Below are 24,793 nucleotides of genomic sequence, written 5' to 3'. Positions count from 1 at the left end.
CTTTGCCCAGCTCTCTACTATTTCCAATGTTCCAGGTTTTACAAGTTTTGCCTCTTTTCACTTGCCGCTTTTCTCTGGATCACACATTGGTTTACTGGTTTCCCTGGCCTCCTTAGTGACGGTCCGTCAGCTCCCACGTCTGCCTCTACCTCATCCTGCGCCGCCCCGGAAGATTCTGCTTCACCTTCCACGTCCCTTGCCTGCTCCGCCACTGTGTTCCGCTCCATCTCTCTGCTCTGCCGTTTCACCGTACTGCACTGCCGTGTCACCGCTTCACCATCCCCCGGTAGGTTCGCTTCACTATACTTCGGTTTTATTCTTCTACTGCTTTGTGCACCTTTAGGGAAAAAAAACCTCTCTTTTGCTTTTGGAACTTCCTGCTGTCTGCGACTTAAATGTGCACCGTGCTCATTTTTCGACAGTGTGCGATGCTTTGCACAATAGTGTTTCATTTTATTTAGAGGCTATTTGCGGGGCAGGGCGGTACAAGTTTTGAAAAAGAGGAAGAAAAGGATTTACTATTTAAACATTTACGCTAAAATCTGTGCTTAGCATAGTGTGCTGCAGACTGGTATTTTGCTGCTTATGTCTTTGCATCCAGATATACAATGCAACAACTAACATTACACCTATTTATTTTATTTTATTTAATGCGATTTTATATAGCGCAAACATTACCCGAGAATGAACATGGACTATTGGCTTTGTCAATGGTTGTTAGTTGCGCTGTGCACCACTGTCGGACTCACCTCCTGCTCCCCCTTTCACAATGCGCGTGCACCCCCCTCCCCCCCTCCCATTTGTTCTCTATTCGCCTCCCGCACCCATGCGGTCCATTGGGCTCTGTGGGCACAGCCATGTTTTTTTCCAGTAATTGAAAGGAACACTTTTCGTAGCCACAGTAGGGATAGCCGTGGCACAGAGCAGCATACCGGGTCCCGGGATGAAGACATTGCAGGCATGAGAGCCACTGTTTTATGTTTTTTTTAAAACATCACACATCTCCAATAGAAGTGCTTAAACAGCTGTGCACTTACCGCACCATCCAATGCTCATGACACCAATGGAGCATCTGCTAAACCCTGCAAGGTGAAAAACCAATGCCCAGAAGTTAGATCGTTGTTTTAAACATTTACGCTAAAATCTGTGCTTACCATAGTGTGCTGCGGACTGGTATTTTGCTGCTTATGTCTTTACATCCATATATACAATACAACAACTAACATTACACCTACAACTAACAAGGACTATTGGCTTTGTCAATGGTTGCTAGTTGCGCCGCGCACCACTCTCGGTCTCACCTCCTGCTCCCCCTTTCACAATGTGCGTGCACTCCCCCCACCCCTCCCTTTTGTTCTCTATTCGCCTCCCGCACCCATGCGGTCTCTTGGGCTCTGCGGGCACAGCCATGTTTTTTAGTAATTGAAAAGAACACTTTTTGTAGCCACAGTATGTATAGCCGTGGCACAGTGCAGCATACTGTGTCCCGGGATTAAGACATTGCAAGCATAACTTAACGTTTGCTTTTGTAATTTCTTCACTTGTAATTTTCTCCTCATGTATCAATTATGTTTCCTATTGTGAAGCGCTCCGACACCTTCGGGTAAAGTCCGCGCTATATAAAACGCATACAATAAATAAATAAATAAATAAAATAAGTAAAGAGCCACTGTTTTATGTTTCTTTTAAAAACATCACACATCTCCACTAGAAGTGCTTCACCAGTCGGGCACTTACTGCACCATCACTCAGCAGCACCACAGCATCACTCAGCACCACCACAGCATCACTCAGCACCACCACAGCATCACTCAGCACCACCACAGCACCACCACAGCACCACTCAGCACCACCACAGCACCACTCAGCACCACTCAGCACCACCACAGCACCACCACAGCACCACTCAGCACCACCACAGCACCACTCAGCACCACCACAGCACCACTCAGCACCACCACAGCATCATTCAGCACCACCACAGCATCACTCAGCACCACCACAGCATCACTCAGCACCACCACAGCATCACTCAGCACCACCACAGCATCACTCAGCACCACCACAGCATCACTCAGCACCACCACAGCATCACTCAGCACCACCACAGCATCACTCAGTATCACCACAGCATCACTCAGCACCACTCTCCGCACCACCACAGCATCACTCAGCACCACCACAGCACCCCTCAGCACCACCACAGCATCACTCAGCACCACCACAGCATCACTCAGCACCACCACAGCACCACTCAGCACACCACAGCACCACTCAGCACCACCAAGGCACCACTCAGAACCACCACAGCATCACCACAGCACCACCACAGCACCACTCAGCACCACCTCAGCACCACCACAGCATCAATCGGCACCACCACAGCATCACTCAGCACCACCACAGCATCACTCAGCACCACCACAGCATCACTCAGCGCAACCCCAGCATCACTCAGCACCACCACAGCATCACTCAGCACCACCACAGCATCACTCTGCACCACCACAGCATCACTCAGCACCACCACAGCACCACTCAGCACCACCACAGCACCACTCAGCACCACCACTCAGCACCACTCAGCACCACCACAGCACCACTCAGCACCACCACAGCACCACTCAGCACCACCACAGCACCACTCAGCACCACCACAGCATCACTCAGCACCACCACAGCATCACTCAGCACCACCACAGCATCACTCAGCACCACCACAGCATCACTCAGCACCACCACAGCATCACTCAGCACCACCACAGCATCACTCAGCACCACCACAGCATCACTCAGCACCACCACAGCATCACTCAGCACCACCACAGCATCACTCAGCACCACCACAGCATCACTCAGCACCACCACAGCATCACTCAGTACCACCACAGCATCACTCAGCACCACTCTCCGCACCACCACAGCATCACTCAGCACCACCACAGCACCCCTCAGCACCACCACAGCACCCCTCAGCACCACCACAGCATCACTCAGCACCACCACAGCACCACTCAGCACACCACAGCACCACTCAGCACCACCAAGGCACCACTCAGAACCACCACAGCACCACCACAGCACCACCACAGCACCACTCAGCACCACCTCAGCACCACCACAGCATCAATCGGCACCACCACAGCATCACTCAGCACCACCACAGCATCACTCAGCGCAACCCCAGCATCACTCAGCACCACCACAGCATCACTCAGCACCACCACAGCATCACTCAGCACCACCACAGCATCACTCTGCACCACCACAGCATCACTCAGCACCACCACACCACCACAGCACCACTCAGCACCACCACTCAGCACCACCACAGCATCACTCAGCACCACCACATCACTCAGCACCACCACAGTGTCACTCAGCGCAACCCCAGCATCACTCAGCACCACCACAGCATCAATCTGTGCAACCATTCAACAACAACTGGTTCAAATATGTTCTCTCAATGTTTCAAGCTTTATTACAAATGTCACTAAAAGATGTTAATATTTCACTTCTGTTATTGGATTTTCATCACAATAAAATACACTGAACATAATCTTCACAAAAGTTATTTACAAAAGTATAAGCTATTGCCATTATAAATTACAATCACTTTTATTTAAGTATTAATTATTTAAAAAAATGTAAAGCCAATGTTATTTGTAATATCAATACATCTAACTCACGTAAATACAAAACATGTTGCATTACAAATGCTATAGGTGTCACATTTGTGAAAGTTATAATTATTGGCATTGTAAATGACAAAGCTATTAATTTAGCTATTTTCAAAACCAACACATACATAAAAAAATTGTAATTTACAAGACCAATAGCTCAAACTTTCATAATGCGAGACCTATTGCATTGCAAATGCTTGTTATATAGCGTGGGCATTACCGAAAGATGCCCGAGTGCTCTATAATAATGATAGTTACAAAAAGGTCAGAAATTACAAAATAGCGCATAAGTTTCAGTGAGTTGCAGTGAATTTGATCATTCACCCATCTGCCTGTTGTTGGGGGAGGAGAGGTCTACCCTATCCAATTCCTACTTCTCTTTTTACTGGCAACAACATTAACGCTGTAAATTAGCGAATGCTGGAAGGATTTTTTTTAACATATCCCAACAAATGTTTTCAGAGGGTTGTCTACCATTTTAGATAGCTCCTGGAACACTTCTGACCAACATATTCGAATTGTTGCTCACAACATTGCTGCGTGTAAGAAATCTGTATTTGTTTTGCACCTGCCACATTCAGAATTATCCATGAGGTCCATACGATGTAGGCTTTGTGCTGTATAACATATTCTGCAAAGGAATTTAAAATGTGTTAGGTAGTGTCTGCTGTTGAGTGAAACCTCTCCCATGTGGGAGCAACTGAACTTTGTTGGTCATAGATCTGCCCAAGTCTCTCATTTTGTGTAGCTTTAATTCAGGCAGTTGTGTTATAGCTTTGGGCTCGAAGGATAATGGGGAATAATGGAATCTCGTGAAAAAGCGATCTACCAGTGAATAAAACAGGAAGTTTCCAATGCTTGCCTAGTTTGTGCACGCCCATTTGGTGCATTGTATTGCATTTGGACCTTATAAGTATTAAGTTATACAGCACAATATTCTTGGTGCAACAACTGTTACATGGCTAAACACTTATAAGGTCCCAAAAGCAAGACCTATTGGCTATGCCAATGCTTGTTTAATTTGTGCATTGAACTGGCTTTAAAAATTACAATAATGCAATGTTTGTATGAAGGATTTCAAATGCTTCAGGATGATACTATGTGCTGACCTATTGGCTATGCCAATGCTTGTTTAATTTGCGCATTGAACTGGCTTTAAAAATTACAATAATGCAATGTTTGTATGAAGGATTTCAAATGCTTCAGGATGATACTATGTGCTGATTCAAACTCACCCCGTATGCTGATGTAAATGACATTCAGTGTCTGTGAATCACTCAATTAAGGAGTCCTTTAACTACATGGTCATTTCAGAAAGCAAGTTTCATTTTCCCGTTGGCAGGGCTCGAAAACAGAGGGACAGATATTTTTGCCAGCTACCAAACGATTATATTGTGTTTAAAAAAAGCGCCTGGATTCCTCGGAATTTGGCTTCAAAGATTTTCTCTGCCAGAAAAGTGTTGTGTTATATATATTATCATTTCGCCATCCCAGTTCAGACCAAACCATATGCAAATCAGCCACGCTAGCTTGAATCCAGTGGCAAAGTGAGCGAGGGACCAACGTCTGGGCATATACTCTGCCAACTTAGGGCAAACAGAAGGAGATGATGGACTGAGCGCTGAAACTTTTCAGATACTCCCCTCCAGTCACAGATCTGGGTTTAATCCATCCTCATTCTTTAGCTCTTTTCCAGTTCAGACCAAGCCATATCCATATCAGTCTTGGCCCTGTTCCTCATGGGAACAGTCAAGCCCAAACTGCCAAGCCAGGTTTTCCCATGACTGGAAACAAGCATCCTAGGACAGGTTTTAGGGTTTTACTCCTCATCAGCCAGGGTAGCTTGAATCCAGTGGCAAAGTAAGCAAGGTACCCACGTCTGGGCATACCCTGCCAACTTAGTGTAAACAAAGCAAACACAAGAAGCATATGGGCAATGCCTAACTTACACTTATTTGCTACAGCTGTAAATGTTCAGCTGGATGGACCTGTAACTGAATCCATAGGTAAGTCGGTACCGTCGGCTCTCGCCTGGCGACACATGCCCATTCATCGTCTCATGAGAGGTATATGTGAAAAATATATTTCTACGGAACACGCCATGTTTCAACCTTTTAAAAAGTGGCCTCTTTATGAATTATAAAATGTTGTCACTTAACTATAACAAGTTGCCTCTCTTTCTGGACTTTGCACTTTATCTTATTTGATATTCAGAAGCAAAGTTTCTTACCCCTCCCTCGTTAGTCATTCTGAATTTGGCTTTCTATTTGGGATACTTAATTTGGCTTTACCATAGCTTTCTAAAATAAAGGGTTTAGGTTGTAATCTTAAATTTAAAAATATTGTTTTGGCACGATTATCATGCTTGCAAAAAGTGAGTACTGATATTTTTTAAGTACAGTTATGTTAAAATTAATGTTGTTTTAATAAAGCATTCATGTTAAATAATAAAACGATAATGTCAGGTCAGAAGAACTTGATAGAATGATCAGGTTTGTGCACTACGGACTTTGGCACTTGGAAGCAAGCATTTATTGGCTCAGGCCACAATCTGAGGATGGAGAGGCTCAGCCAAATATGGTAAATGACCCGAAACAAGATGGAGGGCATGCTTTTATGCACAAATGGAGTCTTTATTCTTTAGTTATTACCACGGGTCGCTTTCCCTAGAAAAGTTGTAATTTACTGGTTCTCTGCATTGGTGTACTATATCACGACTAATTAAAATTAAATTCAAGCTAGCCACAATGGTTCTTTATTAATAAAAATATTTATTATTTTGCACCAGGATATTTTGAAGAAATGAAGCGCTATACAATCAGCGTTTATCCATTGTATAATGATGGACATGGAGTAGTACAATCAACAGAAGCTTATCTTCAGCAGGGACGTAAGTACAAATCTTTTGACTGTTATATCCAGTTATGGTTCATCAACCCTGTTTTGCCGATGTATGGTATTTACTGCATGTTGTCCTCTGTTTACTGTATCTTTAAATGTACTGATATGTTTGCTACTTGTACTTCGAAAAGAGTACCCACTGCCATCCAAACATGTACAGCCAAGATAAAGTGGTATCACTAGTCTAAAGTTTCCAAAGAGAATGCACAGTAACGCCTGGCTTGTGGGAAAGCATTGTGCTATTTTCTGTTTTTCTACTAATAGACTTTTTTAAATATAAATTAGGCATTCAAGCTGTGAATGTAAAGGTATTACTGTAGAATACGCTTGTGCTTTTTTAATGTCAAATGCTTTGTTTGCAGTGTAGTCACACACAAAGGCAAGTATATTTTAGGATCCGACATTAGATCTATTGAGTTCAGTATATTTGATAGCTTGTAGAAGATTTGTAACCGCACGTATAAAAGAGAAAGTTCTCAATCTCTTGAAGAAAGCACAGTCATCCAACCCGCCCAGCATGTCTGAAAAATCGTGTAATAAGCATTAACTCTATAGGAATTCAAAGAAGTCGGTGCCAAACCAAGGGCCCCATTGGATATCATTCAGTAGGGTAATAACAACTGTACCTTAATGTAGAGTCAAAACACCCTGGTGTAGTTGTTAAGTCCTGACTATCTCCTTATTTCATTATTCTGACAAACCTGGTAAATTGTCAAGCACAGATAACCAATATTAAGAAATGTTTGGCAGGTGCAGTACATGTTTTCTACCTGTTAGAAATGGGGTCTCTAGGTGGCAACGGTATGCACCCTGTCCAAGTAGGGACTCTCACTCTAGTCAGGGTAAGTGTAGTGCACAATAAATGTTTACCTGTGCTCACCCTCTGGTAGCTTGGTACAGAGCAGCCTGGCTAAACTAAAGAGGCAACGCGTAAAGTATTTGTGCACACACACAGTAACACAGTGAAAACACCACAGAACTACTCCACACCAGTTTAAAACAATAGCCTGTATGCATCTGAGTAAAGCAAGACCAACATGACAAACGGTTAACAAACATTTAACACCCAAACATCAAGATATGAACTTTCAAAGATTAAATCAAAATTCAGAGCTTAGAAGTCAGTAGCTCCAACTGGGGCTATCTTGTCACGCATGAGCGGGACAAATACAAAAGTTGTCTGACCACGATTGAGTGCAGGCCGGATACAGGAACCACGCAGACCTCCTTACAGTACATTAAATGTGTTGGAAACCAAAGATGACGTGTCGTGCAGAGAAGGTGAGGCTATACGGATGCAGGTGAGGTGTCGGTTCTTTAAGGTGAAACAAGGTCATTGAAGCTTTTCTGCTCCAGGATGATGCGTTAAGCAGAGGAGGTGTTGCGTAAGTTGCGTGTGCGAGGCCTCGTTTCCTGAAGGTGACGCGGTTTGGACGATGCACCGATGTTGAGAGCAAGGTGCATCGATTCTTCGGCGTGAGAAGTCCAACCGCTGAGCTTAAGGTGATCCGTCAGTCGAAAGCCATGCAGGGCCGTGAATACATCAAGGCAATGCACCACAGGCGTCAGTGGCGCGTTGTACGAGACTCATGCAGCAGTGGTTCTTCAGAGGCGCTGTGTCAAAGTCAGGGCTGCATTATAAGTTAAGGTCGGTTGCTCGCACACTCGGTGAGCTTTGTTGTAGGCAGAGGTGATCTAGCAGGGGTGCGCAGGTTCTGAACCGATGCTTGGAGTCAATGCATCGATTGTTTTGGTTGCAGCAACAGACTCGCCTCCAAGGGCCCAAGAAGGAATTTGGCACCACTTGGCAGGTCTGGACTCAAAGCAGAGGAACCTAGGTGCTGGCAGTTAGATGCAGGTGAAGTCTTTGATGTTCCTGAGATGTCAGCAACAGGAGGCAAGCTCAGACAAGAACTTGGAGAACCTTGGAAAGCGGTATACAGAGAGTAAAGTCCAGTCTTCTCACTCCCAGACAAGAAGAAGCCCTTGCTAGCTCTAGACACACTACAAGGGGCATGCAACTCTGTGTGGGGACAGACACAGCCCTTTCAGGTGCACGTGTCAACTCCTCCCACCATTCTAGGTCAGGAAGACCCATCCGCCTGGTGATGGGCCATCAGGGTTTGCATAGCACACCTCTGCTCCCTTTGTGTGTGACTGTCTAGAGTAAATTCCCAAAAAACAGCTGTCACTCTGACGTGTATTCTAGGGACAAGCAGAGGCACAGAATGGTTAAAGTAAGAAAATGACAGCTTTCTAAAAGTGGCATTTTAATTCCTGCAATTTATAAATCAACTTCACTAAAAGATGAATTTTTAAATGAAGATTCTAGAGACACAAAACTTTAACTTTCTATCCGCTCCCAATTGGAAGTTGCACTTGTAAAGTGTAACAAGTCAACTCCATTGCTAACCTATGAGGAGAGATAAGCCTTGCTTTAGTAAAAACAAATTTAGTAGATTTTTACTACCAGGATATCTAAAAGTCAAAACCACATGTCCTATTTTTTAATACACTATACCCTGCCCATGGGGCTACCTAGGGCGAACATTGGGGGTGACAAATATGTAATAAAAGGGAAAGTTTGAGCCTGGCAAGTTGGTGAACTTAGTAGCTTAATGTGAGGCTAGTGGATCACTAGCTCCATCCCTTTAGGCACACACTCGTATCTCCTTACCAGAAAGAGAGTTCCACACTAATTTTGTAAATTGGTTCCTTCACATATTATTTATTCATATGTTCATTCATCATAGTTTTCATTCATTAGTAATTCCTTCTTGTAAACATTTTCAACCTCAGGCAATGTCTTATTAGCAGGTCCAATGCATTTCGGGCATTGCTGGATGCCCTTCATCAGGAAACAGACACTAAAAAAATGTACATAAACAACGTGTTAATAAACCTATTGTGTGTCTCATATGACAAAGTTCACGAGTGGTTTATGTGATGTAAAGCTGGGGAGTGTCAACGTTAATGTGGCACCTTAAATAACCCCTGGGCCCGTGAATTTCAAATAAAAAAATGAATTGGAAGAAAGCCGTGTCACTTACAAGCCTATCGTCACTTTCTGCCTGATGGTACTTGGAGCTTAGTAAAAGCTAAAACAAGCGGAAAAAAACGCCGGATCAATATAAACAAATCGCTCCTCATGAATCTGAGCGCAAGGAAATATGGTGGCTCGTTAGGTTAACTAACCTTAAAGCTGAAGGGTTATGCTTCGGTGAGGTTTCAAATCTGCTGACTCCTTACGAACGCCGGCATAGAGCGAAAACGCCGGTAGCCGCGTTTAGGATGTAAACATGGTTCCGGTCACGTGATCAATAGCCTGGAAGACAGACTATGGTTTGTGATGTCCAAGTTGTAGTGAGCATCTGGTGCTTAAAAAAGCGCCGGTAATATGTGGGGTCTCTAGGTAAATAATTAAGATTTATCTGAGTACGATAAAAATGCTAAGATGAAAAAATAAGAATAGCATGCATTATAAGAATTCGAACTCGTGTATTGAGTGTACAGTTAGTCGGCTTGATCCATCTGAGCTAGGGGGCTACTAGATGTATGTAGGGACACTTTAGCATGTAATCACGCTATGATTGCGAGATCATCCCATGTGTTACCTCAAAGTGTGCATAAAGAATACATAAAGAATACGTACAGAAAACTTAAAAAAACATGATAAAGTAAAATATCATAGTAAAGTTAATCTGTGTGAACGGTCACAGTTACTACATTGCAGTCCATTAAGCATTCCTTATAGGTAGCATGACATTTCGATTCTATCATTTAAGCCAAAAGGCTTCTGGGTAGAAAGTCTCTGTATCCAGGAGTTTTCTCTTCTGAGTAGATGTTTCGTATTGTCCCTTCCTTCTGTTTTACACACAGTTTCCAGGATGATAAATTTAAGTTGAGAGATATTATGTTGCTCTTCCACGAAGTGGGCTGACAGAGATGATTTCATGTTCTTTAAACGGATGTTCGATTTGTGTTCTGTTAGTCTCACCTTCATACGTCGTTCCGTTTTACCCACGTATAGTTTCCCACATGGACATTTTATTGCATATATCAAGGTGCTCGAATCACAGGTGGCGTTCACTTTGAGTTTGATTTCCTGTCCCTTCATCGGGTGGTTGATCTTCGTACCCTTGATTACGCTGTTACAATTTCCACAATTTAAACATGGTTTGGTTCCTGAATAGTTGATTTTTGACGTGGGTTTGTTTTGTAGGATTTCACCCAAGTTACGCGCTCAAGTGAATGCAAATATGGGTGGAAGGTTGAAAATCTGATTGAAATCCGGTTCTAGGTTCAAGAGTGCCCAATGTTTCAGGATCGTTTTTTTGAATTTCCCACTTGAGGTGGAGAATTTTGAAACTACCACAGCGCGGGTCTGATTTTTCTTAAATGTTGGTGATAATAGTTTTGTCCTTGTTATATTTGCGACCCTTTCTTTAGATTCTTCAATTGTGGATTGAGGGTACCCTCTGTTGAGGAATTTTTTTGCTGTTTCATTGATCCTTTGGTCCACTATGTTTGGGTCTGAAGTAATCCTTTTCACACGTGCTATCTGTGAGAACGGTAGGTTCCTTTTAAGGTTGGGTTCATGGAAGCTAGAAAAATGTAGCATATTGTTTCTGTCAGTAGTTTTTACGAACAGGTCTGTTGTGAATCCTTCCGGGGTTAAGGAGACTTTGACGTCTAGAAAGTTGACTGAAGTTTCAGATATCTCCCAAGTTAATTGTATACGATCATCTGCTTGGTTGAATTTCATGAGAGCCATATGTAGGTCCTCCTTAAGAGTTTTTCCAGATGATGAATATGTCATCTATGTATCTTATGATAAGTTTGAGGTTATCTGTCCATTCTTTCTTGGCAAAGATGTGCATGTTCTCATACCATTGCATAAAGATGTTGGCGTATACCGGCGCCACCGAGTTGCCCATCGCCATTCCAGTTAACTGTTGATACCATTTATCTTGATACTTGAAGTAACTTTGGTAAAGCGTCCGTCTTAAGAAAGATCAGACCCGCGCTGTGGTAGTTTCAAAATTCTCCACCTCAAGTGGGAAATTCAAAAAAACGATCCTGAAGCATTGGGCACTCTTGAACCTAGAACCGGATTTTAATCAGATTTTCAACCTTCCACCCATATTTGCATTCACTAGAGCGCGTAACTTGGGTGAAATCCTACAAAACAAACCTGTGAGAAGGTGGCCTGATATGCAGTGCTCACTATTCTAGTGAACACTATGTATCAGTCCAGCAACCCTTATTGATGATTGGTTGTAAGTCAACCTTATAGACCAGCTATCCTAGTAGCGTGGATACGAGCAGTCTAAGGCTAAAGACTCGAGAGGGCGTGTTAAGCCAGCTGTTTACCACACATATACCCCTTGAATACCAAGTGAAAGGACACCACACAAGTGTTATGAAAATAAACAGTTATTTATTTAAAGATCACAACAGCCCTGTACTCTTTATGAGGACAGGGTACTAAGCACAAACCAAAACTCTTACAAAAATACTTAAGTTAGCACAGTATATACAAATGCCCGAGGGGCACGGAAAACCATATACTCTGAAAGTGGAATGCGAAATTCCTAGCAGGTAAGTACAGTACTAATAGCTTTTGGAATCGCTAGGACTTGACTAGGGAATCGTTAGATTACTTCTAGGAGGCCTAGGGGACTCGGGTGCAGTGTGTGCACTCTCACGCGAGATGCGGACAAACGTCTATGGTAGCTAGGAATTAGAAAGTTAGTGTTCTCGGGCGAACCCGACCTGGTAGGGAGAAAACGAAAGTAGATTCTGACCCTTAGATAGTGAGGCTATGCTGGGGCACCGAAATGCCGAAGTTACCTAGCCCAGGGGCTGCAGCTGCATAGGTCTGAAAAGACGTCTGGAATCCTCGTAGACGGACCAGGAGCCGGAAGAAAAGATGCTGGCCGGTGACCAGTGAAGAAGGTTCAGTTGGATCCAAGCCTGGATCTCGAAGATAGATGACACCTGAAAGCAGAGGGGACCAAGTTCGAGACTACTAGACAGTAGTCAGTGGGCACCAGGAGGGCACCGGATGGTAGCCACCTCGACAAGGTGAGTGGGTGACGCTTGACTCGAAGATCTCACGGACCAGGAGGCGTTGTCGGCGACCAGGATGGAGGATCGAGCTGTCCCACGAAGTTAGAAGCTGTCGGCGTCGCTGGACCCAGGATTGGGCAACAAAGCCTTGGCAAATTCAAGCCCACGCGGTGGACCTAAAATGGCGTCTGGAGTGGACCAGGAGGGTCCGGGGTGCCTCTCTTGAACAAGGAAGCAAGGGCCAGCCTGGAGCAACCAGACCAGCAGTCGTGAAGTCGTTGGGCGTCGTTCAGAAGGCCACAAGCCAGCCGGCTAGTAGCCAAACAACGCGGTGCACAGCAAACAGCAGAAGGGCCCCACGCAGATCGTGGAGATGCAGGGAGGCTGATCTTGGGTGCTGGAGCTGCGCAGGGTCGGGGCTTCTCGGACCCCAAAGCACTCACCAGTGGAGGACACGGTGGGCTTGCAGTAAAGATGTCTTGGCGATCGTCGGTCCCTCGAGGTCTCGTCGCACTCACGGTTCTCAGCTTGGCTGTAGAGGTGAGTAGAGGTCAGAGGTGCCAGGGAAGCCGGGTCTCGTCGAGCTGGGTCGTCGGATTCGTGATGAAGGACTTGCAGCAGACCGCAGTGTTCTTTAGGATGGTGCCCGCTTGATGCAGGGTGACTACTCCTTAGCCACAAGGGAGAATCTTGAAGAAGAAATCGTGAAGTCCTTTCGAAGAAAGTGGTATCTTGATTCCAAAGATGATCTAATTTGAACAGGGGGCCCGCTCCTATCTTTATACTAAAAAAGGGGGCTGACCCGGTGACTAGGTCCTGCCTATGGGTGGGACCAGGAGGGGGGTGGTTACACCCCTCTCCCCTGCCGGACTTCCCCAGGCCAGGGGCTGGTGTGCCCCTGGAACTGGTTCTGACTGGCCTATGCGTAGTGAGCACCGGGGTGCCACTCAGCAGTCACCTTCCTGAAAAGCCCTGCCTACCCAGGATACACAAAACCATGTCTGGGACGGTGCTAGCACCGCCCCTGACAGGAAACCCTTTGTCCAGGCTCCCCTCACTGGAAGGACTCCCAGCTGCAGGGGGTCAGACTCGTGTCTGTGGTGGCAGCATCCATTTTGTGGAGCTGAGGCTTCAGTTAACTTTAACCGGGGTTCACAGTTACATACATGTCGTGTCCCTCTAGAAGGGTGGAATGCTAACCCCGTCGCCAGAATTGGCGAGGGGTTAGTATTCCAATTCGTATGACACCTTACTCGACATGTTTTGATAAAGCAATACCAAAGATAGCATTTAACCGCGAGGATTATAATGCACTTAAGAGTATATGGTATGCGATATCATGGAACAGCTATTAGGACTTGATTCCGCAAGCTGCAGACAGGCTCAGCTCATGCCAGAGCACCATCTCACATGATTCCAAGCACTCTGCCTTCAGGATTGTCAAGGCCTGCCATAGGAGTGACTGATAGGAATCTGTGTGTCCATTTTAGGGTTAGGTATAGGTATACTACACCTACAGCAAAGGGTGATTACACGACTTTGCCCCAGCTGTCATGCAGCCAGTTGTGTCAAATTTAGGAGGCCAGCCAGGGGTGGCATAATACATGCTGCAGCCCCTGGTAGCCCTGGGTACACCTATGCCCTGAGTTACAGGGTCTGATAAGGTGGCCCAGTACCAATTGGTAGATGCACCTAGGGTACATGAGGTAATTTAGAAAGAGAACAGCCAGGCTGTGGGTCTGATTGGCAGGCCCACAGCCAGAGAAAGTCGTAAACCAGTGAAACAAAAGCAAAAAATCTGGGTGATCATAGGATTGCAGACCCTACTCTCCTACATGACCCCCCCCAAACTTTGGGACAATAAGCTAACCTTGACCAGGTGAGTCTTCTTGTTCTAAGTGGAAATATCTGGAGAGCCCATCGGCATTGCCATGATCAGTACCAGGTCTATGTTCCACTGTAAAGTCCATCCCCTGTAGGGAAATGGACCACCTAAGCAGTTTGGGGTTTTCACCCTTCATCTGATTTAGCCACAAGAGGGGCTTATGGTCGGTCTGAATCTTGAAGTGAGTGCCAAACAAGTATGGCCTCAGCTTCTTCAGGGCCCAAACCACAGCAAAGGCCTCCCTCTCAATAGCTGACCAATTCTTCTCTCTGGGGGTCAGCCTTCTGCTTATAAAAGCAATGGGCTGATCCTGACCATCAAAATTCAGTTGAGAAAGAACAGCTCCCACACCCAACTCAGAAGCATCTGTTTGGACAATGAATGGTTTGGAGTAGTCTGGACTCTTAAGGATAGGTGCTGTGCACATGGCCTGCTTTAGGTCATCGAATGCTTTTTGACAGCCTGCTGTCCACTGAACCTTTTTTGGCATTTTCTTACTTGTCAGTTCATTTAATGGTGTCACAATGGAACCATAGTTCCTGACAAACTTTCTGTAGTATCCAGTCAGGCCCAAGAAAGCTCGAACCTGAGTCTGGGTGGTTGGAGGAGCCCAGTCCCTGATTGACTGTATTTTGCTCTCCAGTGGCTGAACCTGGCCTCCACCTACAAGGTGGCCCAGGTATACAACCTGTGTCTGCCCTATCTGGCACTTGGTGGCCTTGATAGTGAGGCCTGCTGCTTGCAGAGCCTCTAACACTTTCCTCAGGTGGACCAGGTGATCCTCCCAGGTGGAGCTAAAGACAGCAATATCATCTAGATATGCTGCACAGAAGTCATCCAGCCCAGTAAGGACTTGATTCACCAACCTTTGGAAGGTGGCAGGTGCATTTTTCAGACCAAAGGGCATTACCACAAATTGATAATGCCCACCAGGGGTTGAAAATGCTGTTTTGGGCTTGGCATCCTCAGCTAACCTGATTTGCCAGTACCCAGCTGTTAAGTCAAATGTACTTAAGTAGTTGGCAGAAGCCAATCTATCTATAAGTTCATCTGCCCTTGGTATTGGATGGGCATCAGTCTTAGTGACTGCATTGAGACCCCTGTAGTCTACGCAAAACCTCATCTCTCTCTTACCATCTTGGGTGTGAGGCTTTGGCACTAGAACTACTGGACTAGCCCAAGGGCTATCTGAGGGTTCAATGACTCCCAATTCCAACATTTTCTGCACTTCAGTTTTTATGCAGTCTCTAACATGATCAGGCTGCCTGTAGATTTTACTCTTGACTGGCAGGCTGTCACCAGTGTCAACCTCATGGGTGCACCAATTGGTCTGACTGGGTGTCAGAGAGAACATATGTCTGAAAGACTGAAGAACCTGTTTACAGTCTTTCTGCTGATGTTCAGAGAGGCTGCCACAAAAGACAACACCATCTACTGACCCATCATCAGGATTCTGAGTGAGCAGGTCTGGGAGAGGGTCACTCTCTTCCTCCTGTCCCTCATCTATGGCCATGAGCAAGCTCATGTCCTTCCTGTCGACATATGCTTTGAGCCTGTTGACATGGAGTACCCTGTGGGGACTCCTGGGAGTTCCAAGGTCCACCAGGTAGGTGACCTCTCCCTTTTGTTCAAGAATTGTGTGGGGCCCAGACCATTTGTCTTTGAGTGCTGCTGGGGCCACTGGCTCCAACACCCACACCTTCTGTCCAGGCTGATAAACAGTCAGGACAGCCTTTTGGTCATGCCAAGCTTTTTGAAGTTCTTGACTGGCCTTAAGGTTTTCTGATGCCTTCTCCATATACTCAGCCATCCTGGAGCGGAGACCAAGTACATAGTCCATTATGTTGGTTGCAGGCTTTTTGAGAGGTCTCTCCCATCCTTCCTTCACCAAACACAAGGGGCCTCTCACAGGGTGCCCATACAAAAGTTCAAAAGGGCTGTAGCCAACCCCCTTTTGTGGGACCTCTCTGTAAGCAAACAGAAGGCAGGGCATCAGGACATCCCATCTACGCCTGAGTGTTTCAGGTAGTCCATGAATCATCCCTTTTAGGGTCCTGTTGAACCTTTCAACAAGCCCATTGCATTGTGGGTGATAGGGTGTAGTGAATTTGTAATTGACACCACACTCCTTCCACATAGCAGTTAAGTAGCTTGACATGAAGTTTGCACCTCTGTCAGAGACAACCTCCTTAGGGAAGCCCACTCTGGAGAACACTCCAACTAGGGCCCTTGCCACCACAGGTGCTGTGGTGGTCCTAAGTGGAATAGCTTCAGGATACCTGGTGGCATGATCCACTACCACCAGTATAAACTTGTGCCCTGATGCTGTCTGGGGTTCCATTGGACCAACAATGTCAATCCCCACTCTTTCAAAGGGCACCCCCACCACAGGCATTGGTATAAGGGGGGCCTTTGTTGTGCCACCTGACTTACCACTGGCTTGGCAAGTGACACAGGAGCGACAAAACTCCTTGGTATCCTCATTCATGTGAGGCCAGTGAAAGTGTGAGACAAGTCTGTCCCAAGTCTTTGTCTGGCCTAAGTGACCTGCTAAGGGAATCTCATGGGCCAAGGTAAGTAGGAAACCTCTCTGAGACAAGGGTACAACCAGCCTCCTGGTCATGCCAGGCTTGGGGTCTCTTGACTCAGTGTACAGGAGTCCATCTTCCCAGTATACCTTATGGGTACCTGTGGCGTTCCCAGCAGCCTCAGCAGCAGCCTGCTGTCTGAGGGGTTCAAGAGAAGGGCAGTCTAACTGGTCCTTCCCCAGGTCTTCCCTTGAGGGTCCCCCTGAACCCAAGAATTCAACTTGATCAAGTTCAAACTCTCTAGGCTCAGTTTCCCTCAATTCCTGCAGGTCAGCCTCCTCTGAGACTTGATCCACAACCTGGGGCAAGGGGGAAGGCACAGCCTTAACCCTACTGCTCTTTTTCTTGGAAGGTGTCTGGTCCATTGTTCCAGGATCCAGCACCTGTTCAGTGGGGCATTTTCTGGCCTGTGACCTAGTCACAGCAAACACATGTGCTGGCAAACCTAACATTTCCAGATGAGTCCTCTGCTCCACTTCTGACCATTGTGATGACTCCAAATCATTGCCCAACAAACAATCCACTGGGAGGTCTGAACTAACTACAACCTTCTTTTGGCCAGTTACCCCTCCCCAGGAGAAAGCTACAATTGCCATACTATGATTGGTAGTGACATTGCTTGCATTGGTCACCAGGAATTCTGTACCTGGCATGATCTGTCCAGGGTCCACAAAGCTAGGTGTCACCATTGTGACACTGGCACAAGTGTCCCTATAGGCCTGAGCCATTTTTCCATTAATAAAAGGTGTCTGTCTGTATTTGCCCAAAGTATTGGGACTTATGTCAGGGGACATATCCATATCCCCTGTACTGACAAGGACAGCCTGAGTGAGGGTGCCAACTAAGTTGTCACTCCCCTCAGAACCCAGGGTTAACCCTACTAAACCCTTGGGAGGTGCACTACCACTGCTGGCTGTACTAGGGGGCACAGGTGCCTTAGGGGCTGCAGTGGCAGGAGTCTGCCCTCCTCCTTTCTTGGTGCACTCACTAAACCAGTGAGTTTTACTTTTACAGTATTGGCACCACCTTTTAGATTGGCCTTCTTTCTTCTTTTGGGGAGCCTGACCCCCACCCTCTTTGGGTTGTTGGGGACCTGTCGAAGACTTCTGGTCATTTTGTTCCCCTTTTGAATCTTTACCCTTCTGGTCTGCTTTCTTCTGACCACCTTGATTCTGGCCCTGGTTCTGTTTAACTCTTGTTCTAACCCATCTGTCTGCCTTCTTTCCCAATTCTTGGGGAGAGGTCAGATCTGAGTCAACAAGATGCTGATGCAACAACTGGTTCTGACAATTGTTTAAAATTTGTTCTCTCATCATCAAATTGTACAATCCTTTATAATCAGTAACCTTACTGCCCAGCAACCAGCCCTCAAAAGCCTTAGTGGCACAATCTACAAAGTCAGCCCAATCTTGAGACTGAGTTTTCTGGGTATCCCTGAACAGCACCCTGTACTGCTCAGTGGTTAGGCCAAACCCATCAACCAGTGCACTTTTCAAGACTTGGTAATCATTAGCATCCTCTACCCTTGTGGTGAGGAGCTTGTCTCTTCCTTTACCTTCAAAGGAGAGCCACAAGATAGCTGCCCACTGACTTGGGGGAACACCTTGCACAGTGCAGGCCCTCTCCAAAGCAGTAATCCATTTGTGGATGTCATCCCCTTGTTTAAAGGGGGGCACTATCTTACCAAGGTGTTTTGTATCAAAACTCCTTTCCCTATTGCTAGGTACAATGCTGCCACCAGTGGGGACTGTCCCACTCAATTGTTGCTCTCTAGCAAAGGCAAGCCTCTCTTTGGCCAGGGCAAGTTCTTCCCTTTCAATCCTCAGATTGGCTGCCTTTTCCTTAGCTACATACATTCTCCTCTGGGGAGATGTCATTCCCCTCTGAGAGGAATGTTGAGAGCCATTGGTATGAATGGATCTGCTAGAGCCTCTTGACAGAGATCTAACTCGTCCATTCCCAATGTTAAGCTGACCTGAGAGTGGCCCCAGGGCTCCCCTAGAGTCCCTCTCATGTCTGCTTAAGTTGGTCCTGGTTAGTCTGACGACTTCTACCTGGTCCTGATCTGCCTCACCCTTAGATTCCAAGTCATCATCCTCATCATCAGCATCATCTGCTTCCTGATGTGGAGGGTCCTGGTTATCAAAGGGTCCCTGTAGGGAGGGCATATTGCCTTCTGAAGTAGAAGGGTCTGGGTTACCAGCCCTCCTTGCATCATGAGTCTCTAAGAGACCAATCAGAAAAGCAGTTGTGGGGTTAGACCCCTGCTTAATCTTCCTAGAGGTACATACTTGTCGTAACTCATGGAAGCTAAGCGCAGTATATCTTGAAGGGATGACCTGTGGAGGGTCAACTGACACAAGGGGAGACTCAGTGTTTCCTCCTGTGACCGACATACTGCTTCTAGTGTGGTGTAAGTGATGCACCTACCTACACTATGTGTTACCTACTGGTCCCTTGCTAGAGTTGTAGCCAAGGTGTGCTAAGCCTTGAGGAGCTACAACAGCTGGTTCAGTAGAACTCAGAGTATTCTAAGCTTTAGTTATATGTACCTAACAGTACTTATGTGATCTTTCAGCAAGATATTCTTAGGATACGTGTGGTAAAACAACAGCAAGCTCAAATCCCAACCGCTGCTCACCAATGTGAGAAGGTGGCCTGATATGCAGTGCTCACTATTCTAGTGAACACTATGTATCAGTCCAGCAACCCTTATTGATGATTGGTTGTAAGTCAACCTTATAGACCAGCTATCCTAGTAGCGTGGATACGAGCAGTCTAAGGCTAAAGACTCGAGAGGGCGTGTTAAGCCAGCTGTTTACCACACATATACCCCTTGAATACCAAGTGAAAGGACACCACACAAGTGTTATGAAAATAAACAGTTATTTATTTAAAGATCACAACAGCCCTGTACTCTTTATGAGGACAGGGTACTAAGCACAAACCAAAACTCTTACAAAAATACTTAAGTTAGCACAGTATATACAAATGCCCGAGGGGCACGGAAAACCATATACTCTGAAAGTGGAATGCGAAATTCCTAGCAGGTAAGTACAGTACTAATAGCTTTTGGAATCGCTAGGACTTGACTAGGGAATCGTTAGATTACTTCTAGGAGGCCTAGGGGACTCGGGTGCAGTGTGTGCACTCTCACGCGAGATGCGGACAAACGTCTATGGTAGCTAGGAATTAGAAAGTTAGTGTTCTCGGGCGAACCCGACCTGGTAGGGAGAAAACGAAAGTAGATTCTGACCCTTGGATAGTGAGGCTATGCTGGGGCACCGAAATGCCGAAGTTACCTAGCCCAGGGGCTGCAGCTGCATAGGTCTGAAAAGACGTCGGGAATCCTCGTAGACGGACCAGGAGCCGGAAGAAAAGATGCTGGCCGGTGACCAGTGAAGAAGGTTCAGTTGGATCCAAGCCTGGATCTCGAAGATAGATGACACCTGAAAGCAGAGGGGACCAAGTTCGAGACTACTAGCCAGTAGTCAGTGGGCACCAGGAGGGCACCGGATGGTAGCCACCTCGACAAGGTGAGTGGGTGACGCTTGACTCGAAGATCTCACGGACCAGGAGGCGTTGTCGGCGACCAGGATGGAGGATCGAGCTGTCCCACGAAGTTAGAAGCTGTCGGCGTCGCTGGACCCAGGATTGGGCAACAAAGCCTTGGCAAATTCAAGCCCACGCGGTGGACCTAAAATGGCGTCTGGAGTGGACCAGGAGGGTCCGGGGTGCCTCTCTTGAACAAGGAAGCAAGGGCCAGCCTGGAGCAACCAGACCAGCAGTCGTGAAGTCGTTGGGCGTCGTTCAGAAGGCCACAAGCCAGCCGGCTAGTAGCCAAACAACGCGGTGCACAGCAAACAGCAGAAGGGCCCCACGCAGATCGTGGAGATGCAGGGAGGCTGATCTTGGGTGCTGGAGCTGCGCAGGGTCGGGGCTTCTCGGACCCCAAAGCACTCACCAGTGGAGGACACGGTGGGCTTGCAGTAAAGATGTCGTGCAGTCTTGGCGATCGTCGGTCCCTCGAGGTCTCGTCGCACTCACGGTTCTCAGCTTGGCTGTAGAGGTGAGTAGAGGTCAGAGGTGCCAGGGAAGCCGGGTCTCGTCGAGCTGGGTCGTCGGATTCGTGATGAAGGACTTGCAGCAGACCGCAGTGTTCTTTAGGATGGTGCCCGCTTGATGCAGGGTGACTACTCCTTAGCCACAAGGGAGAATCTTGAAGAAGAAATCGTGAAGTCCTTTCGAAGAAAGTGGTATCTTGATTCCAAAGATGATCTAATTTGAACAGGGGGCCCGCTCCTATCTTTATACTAAAAAAGGGGGCTGACCCGGTGACTAGGTCCTGCCTATGGGTGGGACCAGGAGGGGGGTGGTTACACCCCTCTCCCCTGCCGGACTTCCCCAGGCCAGGGGCTGGTGTGCCCCTGGAACTGGTTCTGACTGGCCTATGCGTAGTGAGCACCGGGGTGCCACTCAGCAGTCACCTTCCTGAAAAGCCCTGCCTACCCAGGATACACAAAACCATGTCTGGGACGGTGCTAGCACCGCCCCTGACAGGAAACCCTTTGTCCAGGCTCCCCTCACTGGAAGGACTCCCAGCTGCAGGGGGTCAGACTCGTGTCTGTGGTGGCAGCATCCATTTTGTGGAGCTGAGGCTTCAGTTAACTTTAACCGGGGTTCACAGTTACATACATGTCGTGTCCCTCTAGAAGGGTGGAATGCTAACCCCGTCGCCAGAATTGGCGAGGGGTTAGTATTCCAATTCGTATGACACCTTACTCGACATGTTTTGATAAAGCAATACCAAAGATAGCATTTAACCGCGAGGATTATAATGCACTTAAGAGTATATGGTATGCGATATCATGGAACAGCTATTAGGACTTGATTCCGCAAGCTGCAGACAGGCTCAGCTCATGCCAGAGCACCATCTCACATGATTCCAAGCACTCTGCCTTCAGGATTGTCAAGGCCTGCCATAGGAGTGACTGATAGGAATCTGTGTGTCCATTTTAGGGTTAGGTATAGGTATACTACACCTACAGCAAAGGGTGATTACACGACTTTGCCCCAGCTGTCATGCAGCCAGTTGTGTCAAATTTAGGAGGCCAGCCAGGGGTGGCATAATACATGCTGCAGCCCCTGGTAGCCCTGGGTACACCTATGCCCTGAGTTACAGGGTCTGATAAGGTGGCCCAGTACCAATTGGTAGATGCACCTAGGGTACATGAGGTAATTTAGAAAGAGAACAGCCAGGCTGTGGGTCTGATTGGCAGGCCCACAGCCAGAGAAAGTCGTAAACCAGTGAAACAAAAGCAAAAAATCTGGGTGATCATAGGATTGCAGACCCTACTCTCCTACAAAACCCACGTCAAAAATCAACTATTCAGGAACCAAACCATGTTTAAATTGTGGAAATTATAACGGCGTAATCAAGGGTAACAAGATCAACCACCCTATGAAGACACAGGAAATCGAACTCAAAGTGAACGCCACCTGTGATTCGAGCAACTTGATATATGCAATAAAATGTCCATGTGGGAAACTATACGTGGGTAAAACGGAACGACGTATGAAGGTGAGACTAACAGAACACAAATCGAACATCCGTTTAAAGAACATGAAATCATCTGTCAGCCCACTTCGTGGAAGAGCAACATAATATCTCTCAACTTAAATTTATCATCCTGGAAACTGTGTGTAAAACAGAAAGAAGGGACCATACGAAACATCTACTCAGAAGAGAAAACTCCTGGATACAGAGACTTTCTACCCAGAAGCCTTTTGGCTTAAATGATAGAATCGAAATGTCATGCTACCTATAAGGAATGCTTAATGGACTGCAATGTAGTAACTGTGACCGTTCACACAGATTAACTTTACTATGATATTTTACTTTATCATGTTTCTTTAGGTTTTCTGTACGTATTCTTTATGCATTCTTTATGCACACTTTGAGGTAACACATGGGATGATCTCGCCATCACAGCGTGATTACATGCTAAAGTGTCCCTACATACATCTAGTAGCCCCCTAGCTCAGATGGATCAAGCCGACTAACTGTACACTCAATACACGAGTTCGAATTCTTATAATGCATGCTATTCTTATTTTTTCATCTTAGCATTTTTATCGTACTCGGATAAATCTTAATTATTTACCTAGAGACCCCACTTATTACCGGCGCTTTTTTACGCACCAGATGCTCACTACAACTTGGACATCACAAACCATAGTCTGTCTTCCAGGCTATTGATCACGTGACCGCAACCATGTTTACATCCTAAACTCGGCTACCGGCGTCTTCGCTCTATGCCGGCGTTCGTAAGGAGTCAGCGGATTTGAAACCTCACCGAAGCATAACCCTTCAGCTTTAAGGTTAGTTAACCTAACGAGCCACCATATTTCCTTGCGCTCAGATTCATGAGGAGCGATTTGTTTATATTGATCCGGCGTTTTTTTCTGTTTGTTTTAGCTTTTACTCAGCTCCAAGTACCATCAGGCAGAAAGTGACGATAGGCTTGTAAGTGACACAGCTTTCTTCCAATTCATTTTTTTATTTTTTTATTTGAAATTCACGGGCCCACGGGTTATTTAAGGTGCCACATTAACGTTGACACTCCCCAGCTTTACATCTCCTAAATCACTCGTGAACTTTGTCATATGAGACACACAATAGGTTTATCAACACGTTGTTTATGTACATTTTTTTAGTGTCTGTTCCCTGATGAAGGGCATCCAGCAATGCCCGAAATGCATTGGACCTGCTAATAAGACATTGCCTGAGGTTGAAAATGTTTACAAGAAGGAATTACTAATGAATGAAAACTATGATGAATGAACATATGAATAAATAATATGTGAAGGAACCAATTTACAAAATTAGTGTGGAACTCTCTTTCTGGTAAGGAGATACGAGTGTGTGCCTAAAGGAATGGAGCTAATGATCCACTAGCCTCACGTTAAGCTACTGAATATTTGACGTCGTGGGACTCTCGACGCCACCTTTGGAGCATCTACAAAATAAATTAAAATTCTGAACTACAACTTAAAAAAAAGCAGTGCATTTGCCCTAAAAACATTTTTAAGTTGGTGAACTTGCCAGGTTGACATGGCAGTTTAAAACTGCGCACACAGGCTCTGCAGTAGCAGGCTTGAGACATGTTTGAAGGGCTACTCATGTGGGTGGCGCAGTTAGTGCTGCAGGCCCACTAGTAGCATTTGATTTACAGACACTGTGCACATGTAGTGCACTGTACCAGGGAGTTACCAGTAAATAAAATATGCCATTCATCCAGAAAACAAACGCCATAACATTTTAGACACAGAGCACATACAATTTAGTAGTGTTTAGCAGTGGTAAAGTGTCCAGAGTCCTAAAACCAGCAATTACGAAGTTCAGCACATTGTCGAAAATAGGAGGTCAGAAGCAAAAAGACAGGGAAACCACCCAGATGACAGGTCTAACAATACCCCTGCAGAGTACTAGACTCTACGTGACTGTTGAGGAGTAGCCGAGTGAAACTTTGTTTAAAATGAGTGACTTCTGTCTCCAATACCAACCAATAACACAAATAATGGTCCATGGCAATTGATCGGTAGTTGAGGTACACAGACCTTTTATACTATCACACAGAATTGCGGAGGATAGTCTACTCTGT

General features: G+C 46.2%; 1 protein-coding gene across 5 annotated transcripts in view; it reads left to right on the top strand.

Annotated features, from left to right (window-relative positions):
- The window catches only part of LOC147726593 (interleukin-6 receptor subunit beta-like), a 527,141-nt gene that overhangs the window by 302,269 nt on the left and 200,079 nt on the right, over positions 1-24,793 (top strand). For all 5 annotated transcript variants that reach the window (XM_086960647.1, XM_086960643.1, XM_086960648.1 and 2 more), the window contains one exon: positions 6,472-6,573. In XM_086960647.1, the coding sequence (XP_086816773.1) occupies positions 6,472-6,573 (102 nt within the window). The remainder of the gene's footprint in view (positions 1-6,471; positions 6,574-24,793) is intronic.

This window comes from Lissotriton vulgaris, chromosome 3_1, assembly GCF_964263255.1.
Source record: "Lissotriton vulgaris chromosome 3_1, aLisVul1.2, whole genome shotgun sequence".
Taxonomy (NCBI): Eukaryota; Metazoa; Chordata; class Amphibia; order Caudata; family Salamandridae; genus Lissotriton; species Lissotriton vulgaris.
Note: the sequence above shows the minus strand (reverse complement) of the source record. Positions and strands in the feature narration are given on the sequence as shown.